This window comes from Haplochromis burtoni, unplaced genomic scaffold (genome assembly GCF_018398535.1).
Source record: "Haplochromis burtoni strain Fernald_Lab_line unplaced genomic scaffold, NCSU_Asbu1 Contig_144, whole genome shotgun sequence".
NCBI classification, from domain to species: Eukaryota; Metazoa; Chordata; class Actinopteri; order Cichliformes; family Cichlidae; genus Haplochromis; species Haplochromis burtoni.
In genome coordinates, this window is record NW_024582505.1 from 1,414,929 (window position 1) to 1,421,796 (window position 6,868).

The 6,868-nt window shown below is 41.7% G+C and overlaps 1 protein-coding gene across 1 annotated transcript in view; it reads right to left on the reverse strand.

Annotated features, from left to right (window-relative positions):
• traf4a (tnf receptor-associated factor 4a) overlaps positions 1-4,987 on the reverse strand; it is a 34,414-nt gene extending 29,427 nt beyond the window's left edge. Inside the window, exon 1 of the mRNA XM_042224604.1 lies at positions 4,458-4,987. Within this exon, the coding sequence (XP_042080538.1) occupies positions 4,458-4,600 (143 nt within the window). The 5' untranslated portion in view covers positions 4,601-4,987. The remainder of the gene's footprint in view (positions 1-4,457) is intronic.
• Between the last annotated feature and the right edge of the window lie 1,881 nt (positions 4,988-6,868).

The following is a 6,868-nucleotide window of genomic DNA, read 5'->3' on the forward strand; positions in this document are numbered from 1 at the left end:
GGGGGGGGGAACCTCCAAGACTGCTGCTGCTGCACATTCCTCCCAAAGCGGAAACACAGGCCATTAGCATCACATGCTAACAGAGGCTGCTCAGACACAGTAGAGCCACAACGCTTCATGTGTTTCCTTGAGTGCCTCTCAGGGACGTTTCACTCCACTGTGACATTCTTTGAAGTGGAAATACAGGATTAGCCTCCTCGTGGTCCTTTAAATAACACTACATGGCATTTATAAGCTGCATATGAACAAAATAAATGGTTTAAAAGGTGATAGAAAACTCTATCTGAACACGCATGGCTTATATCTGCGTAGAGGTATAATACAAAATATTTATATAACATATTAGCACTGTTGCCTCATAATAAGAATGTCCTAGGTACAAATCCTGCCCCGAGTGAAGGAGTCTCCCTGTGCCTGCGTTGGCTCTCTCCAGGTATTCCGGTTTGCTCCCACACTCCAAAAACAGGCTAATTGCCGATGCTCAATTAGCTCTAGGCGTGAATGTGAGCATGAACGGACCTGCGCAGGGTGTACTCCACATCTCACCCTGTGACAGCTGGGATAGGCTCCAGCCTAGGATGTCCTCACATCGGCGCTTATTACAGCTTGCACCTGACAAGTACTGTCACATTAGGACTAAAAGTGAAACCACAACTCGGAGGAGACATGGAGCATGACTAACAGAAGAAAGCATCGCATCGTGGTGCAGATGGGGATCAATTTCCTTAAAATTACAAAGATGGTGCACTAACCCTGGTAGTTGTTGCTCTCTGCATGTCCTCGTGCCATTACTGTCATTTGTGATCATCTCCGTTCTTCTCATGAGGAATTTGGTTATTAAGCACGTATCACTCACCACATAGCGTGTTATAACCCAGTTATATTGCGCCATATAAATTTCTAAATAAGTCTGAGGGATTATTTCGTGAGAAAGGATGATTAACGCTCCAGCAATGCCATACTTGTGGCTTATTGTGACAGAGCAGTGGGTCTCCGGAGATGATGACAGAGCCGTCCATGTGAAAGCGGGCATACTGGCCAAGCAAGCCTGGACTGGATGTGACATAGCCCTCAATAACTTCAGAGACAGGATCAGCTGAGTTGCACAATGGGCAATGCATTAGCTAACTACTGACTGTCAGCCTCAATAAACTTGAACCGTGCTCACAAAAGGCGCACACACGCGACGGCCTCGACTGGCACACTTCATTAATTAAAGAGGTGAGAACGAAGCCTGTCAGCTGTTTCATGACGGCGGAAGAGCTGCTAAAACACTATTTGCTGTTCACGTAGATGTTTATTTATGCTTTAATCTACCTGGGAAGTGAAGCAGGAAATCTCCTTTGAAGCACGACCAGAGTTCCCACTGTGAAATAGTGTGACCTTGTACGTCATTGTGATTCTATTATTATAAATCTGAATGTGGAAACAGTTTATTTAGACATCTTAGTGCCACTATCACACATCTCTCTTCATGAAAAGCTCAGAAAATAGCTGTTTTAAGAGGCTCGTAACAAATTTGGAGACATCAGGATCAGAGGTGCAGTTTTAAAAGTTTATATACATTATTCTGCAGTTTTTAGGCCATTAATAAAGAGATTTAATTATCTGGTGTACGATCATATTTGTTAATAAGTTGGAAATAGAGTTTTAACCTTGTATACAATGGGTGCTAAAAAGTCTAACACCTAAGTTTACTGATCAGAGGTGTAAATACTTTTAAGTATTGAATGATAAACGGATCAATGGCCAACAGATGACCTGTGAACATTAGTAAATATTGATAAAACGACCACCCACATTTTTAGCTCCTTTACTCAGGATGTGTTGTTAAAGAGGAGATGCACTTCCAGTAAGGCTCTCCACTCACTTGATGTAGGTCATGTAAACTGTACAGGGAGGAATCATATTATGTGACATCTCTACCGCGCAGGGGCACAATGTTACTCAATTTAAAACTTTAACAAGTTGAGAAACTTTAGTTAAATTCAGTCAGTCTGTGGGAGTTAAAGAAAAAAAAAAAAAAGAGCGTAAACTGGAGGACGAACATGGAGGCGGACGGGATGAGGCAGACAAAGCGTCGGGCCAAACTCATTGATCAGCAGCAACACTGTTCCTCCCGCGCTCCCTTTGTTCAGCACTCTTTCTGCTTTTCAACCAGATGCAATCTGCTGCTGTTTAGTAATCCAGAGGAGGCTTCCCGATGACTCAAAACACTGCAAACCAGCAGCTCACGACAAACTAGCTAATATATTCATAGCGTCAATCCACCTCTGTGCTGTCAATGTGTTCTGACACAGGAAGCCTGACTGAATGATCACCAAATAAGACATCAGTCTTTCCTGAAAGCAACTGGAGCTTACAGAGAAGTTATCCCAGTTTCCCTCGGGGTGTCTTCGTGTTTCATCAAGTAAAACCGAAGACTGGTCTCAGCTAAATAGCTGATTTTATAACTGATGTTAAACTGCAGATCAGCTTGACAGGAAAAATGTCAAACCAAAAAACCGCAGCATTTTTATGACTCATAAAACTACATTTGAACAATTATAATGTGACGTTTAACTATAGCAAAGCATCAGACACTGGAGACAGTCGTCTTTAGTGTCTCAAACAAAAGCAACTTTGTGTTTTGTCTTTCTCGATTTATCTTTCCATTTAATCACTGCAGCTCAGATTTGAAACATCACAGCAGCTGTCACCCATATCCCATCCAGACTCCATAACATAAAAACAATAGAATAGTCTGAACAAAGAGACCAGATCTACTTTTATTCAAATCTGATGTGTGAATTTAGTTTTCAGCCTACACATGAAACAACTAATGATCATATTTCCAATAATTCAAATATTTAGCACAAAACACTACAAATGTTCTTCAGTCCCATTTCATTCACTTGAATCTATTACGCCAGCAAATTCTCAAATCGAGGAGGAATCAAGTTCTGACGGCACTTTTGCTCAAAAAAAAGAAAAGAAAAATGTGGTAATCAGACAGCTTTTCCAAAACAGTGTGAGTCAAATTTAGACCGCACTGTACAGATTTTAAAAAAAAAAAAAAAAAAAAAGGAAATAAAAGCCAAGCTTTTATGAATGACAACTTCCACAATCAAGTCTTTAGACCTTCTAGTGTGGAGGGCAACGCAACTGTAATACACAGATCAGATCTTTTATTTAATCGGCTACTCTCTGTTCAAAAAAAAACAAACAAACAAAAAGTTCTCAGTGTCTCAAAGTCCACAACCAACAGGGAAACAACACAAATCGAGTTAAGGTAAAATGAGATAACACAAAGAAAAGCAGGAAATTTTAAACCATTTAAAAACTGATATTTTGGTCAAAAATTAGATTTTTCCCTATCATCATCATCATCATCATCAACTACAAATTTTACTTATCAGCACCAAAATATTTCAAGGTTAATTTTAACCTTTAAAATAATTTTTTTCAGTTTATAAAAAAAATAATTAAGTATTAACTAAATTTGTTAACCTGTTTGTTTCCTGTTTTAAATCTTTGTGATGTGGCTTTTAGGGCCATTAGTGCTTTTCTGCACACATTTTAATGCAACTAAACATCACATAAACACAAATCAGAAGTCAACAATCTGAACTCATCTACTACTTTACATGGTGACACTGCAGCCAATCAGGCTGGAGAAGAAGCTCCTGATGCAGGTGTGTGTGATCTGCAGGTAAGCTGTTGGGGGATTCTGTGTATTGCTTGAGAGTCCTGTAGGTGTCGTGGGATAATTAGCAACAGGGCCATCTTTGAAAGGAACAAAACAAAGACTCTGTTTGTAGGGATCCAACACTGAGTCCAGTGTTGAACAGATTAAAAGGTGAGGAGGTCTGCCATCCTGCTGACCTCTGAGCGAAAGGTCCCTCAGCGGCCCCCAGATGCCCCCGACCAATGAACCACTGTCTAATCCTGAACTCCAGAACATACTCAAACACACACATACACAACCCACGCAGACTCATCCACCCCAGCCCAGAAACACAGACAGGATGGGGAGGCAGGGGCCCTCTGCAGGCCACAATCACCACAGCATGAAACATTAATGTAAAAAGGGGGGGAAACCCCCAAACTTTAACATAAAGATTACACTCGGAGAAAAAAAATCTGCACATTAATGAGTCTAAGCGATAATTACCAATGATGAAATATTATTCCAGGCTAAAGCTGCACATGCAGAGAGAGAGAGAAAAAAACACACCTGACATCAAGAGAAGGAGGGTTAAAGCCAGGCATTGTTTACCAGGCCTCATATTGTGTTATTGCTCTGGGCAGCAGCTACACAATAGACCAACATTAATGCAGACCCAGGCAAGACGGAAGAAAGGTGAGCAGGGCACACCTATGCTTTTATTTACTGCTGCTCGACCGAAACTACGCCAGTAATTTCCGGTGTCGCCTGCAAAGAGGTGGATCCCTGTGCACACAAACACACAGCATACCTCAGAAATTCTTGCAGGCAGGTGTCACAGAAGCGGTGTCCACAGGTGGACACTTGGACGGGCTCCCGCATCGCTTTGCTGCAGAGCGGACACTGGAAGCGTCTCTTTGGCTTCTCCAGGAACTTGTAATCAAACCCGGGCATGGCTGCAGGTTCTGTCGCTTTTGTCGGGCCTTCGGCTGCAGGTTAAAGGTACAAATGTCCTCTCGATCCCCCCGCAAACGGGGCTGTCTAGCTGCGCTGCCGTGAAGCCGATGAGGGGTTCATATCACGTCCCTTCCGCCGCCGACGGATCGGGCTCTGCAGATTCGTCCTCCCGCAGTGCTCAGCTGTCTGACGGCAACAAAGGCTGGACGGTCCGAGACAGGCTGGAGAAACGGTTCTCCCTCCGCAGTGTTTATGTTGGCCGGCAGAGCTGCTACAGCTGTGCGGATGACTCCTCTGGTGATGCAGAACTGACACACTGAGAGCAAAGCAAGAGCCCTCCGTCTGTTTAGGTGCACCGAGTCCCGCCTCCTCCTCCTCCTCCTCCAGGCAGGAGGAGTCAAGGAGCTGAAACGCTCTGTTCACACCATTTTATCTCTGTGATCCCCTCTTTATGAGGCTTTAATCGAGCCTTTGTCCGGCTACAGTGGGCTCTCATCGTTCTTTCATTTCACATTTGATAATTATCAATGTTTATTTATCAGCTTAGACGCCATCAGGGGTCCACATAAAGTGTCGGAGAGTGATAATAAATAAATAATTAAATAAATAAAAAAATACTAAACATACATAGTGCCAGCTGGTGAAGTCACACGTGAGAGAGGTTTCGCAGAAAAGATGTAAATTAAATAAAGAAAAACTGAATCCAACTCAGACACCTACAGCACAGTCAGAGGGGAGAGGCGCCCCCTGGCGATGGAGCAGCACACCAGCCTGGTATTATTTCGTTTCAAGCTTAAATGTTTCATATAAATGTTAAAAATAACCCCTGACGTCTGCTGTTATACTCATTAAAAGAAATAAACATCCGGATGTCATTTCGTTCACGGGGTCAATAAAACGCACAGCTTCACATCTGGATCGGTTTTCACCTGCTGTATTGCCACTGGATTACATCACCATTACATCATCACACAGGACAACAAAGGCAGCTGAGCCATGTCCCCAGAAAAGGTGAAGAAGTCTGGAATAATACCCACTGATTAAAAATAACTCGGTGTGTTTATAGTATTAAACTACATATTAATGACAGCGTAAAGAGGAGGGTAGAGGAGGTTAATGTTTCATTTTTTGAAAGTCTGCCTTTTTAAATGTTCTCTATTGCAATAAAAGCCGCAATACAAGAAAATGTCACCGTGAGTCAAATTTAATGTGAATGTAAATATAAAAAATACATGCATATTTAAAAAAGCAGCAGTGGAAATGAGCATTTTGAGGTGCTTGTACTTGAAACTGTTTTCTGTGATTATTTTGGTTTGTTTACATGGATATATATATAAATATGCATTAAAATCTTTATCAGAGGTGAGTCTTGGCCCACACTTAGAAGTGACTACCTGCTTGAAGTGGAACTAACAGTTAGTCACAATAGATCAAGGAATTTTTGGAACGATATTTCAGCGCTGTGAGACATCTTGTGTCATCAGAAATACCCATCGAAGTGAAATCAGACATCACCTTGATGTTTACAAGACAAACTAATCCAGATGCAGATTAGTAAGTAAAATTGATTTATATAGCGCTTTCTAAGAAAAGGAGTCACAAAGTGCTTACAGAGATATCAGGAGAAAAACAAACAAAAAGAAGAGCAAAATGCACACAACAGAAAAACAACCAAATCTCTGTCTGAGAAGTTTAAAGCTTTCTAAAGAATGCCACAGATTCAAGCGTGTGAAGAAAGAGTGGTAAACTGTTCCACAGTTTTGGTTTTAAGAGACAGTACCCACTTAGATTTTACACGGGTACAGAGAACCACAAGAAGACCTCTATCAGCCAGCCTAAGGATTTGAGTAGACAGGCGATGTAAGCGAGGGCCTCACCTCATAAAGCCATGAAAGTAAGAACCAAGATTTCAAGATGATACCTAAACGTGACTGGATGCCAGTGCAGATGCTGTAATGATGGGGTGATATGAGAGAATTTGAGAGCGAGTTACAATCCTTGAAGCAGCATTTTGGACAGATTGGAGGCGATTAATAAAAGCTTTGGCGGACAAGAAAATAGAGCAGTACAATAATCCAAGCAGGAGGTGATGAAGACCTGAACGAGCATCTCTTGTTCACTTTTTGAGCAATTTTTCTTACAGTGAACAAGCAAGAGCCTTGATGTGAATATCAGAAGTCAAACATCAAAAATGATCTCAAGATTGTGTTGTTAGCTTTTAGGGTGAATGAGAAAGAAAACGGATATAGAGGTATATGCTTTCTG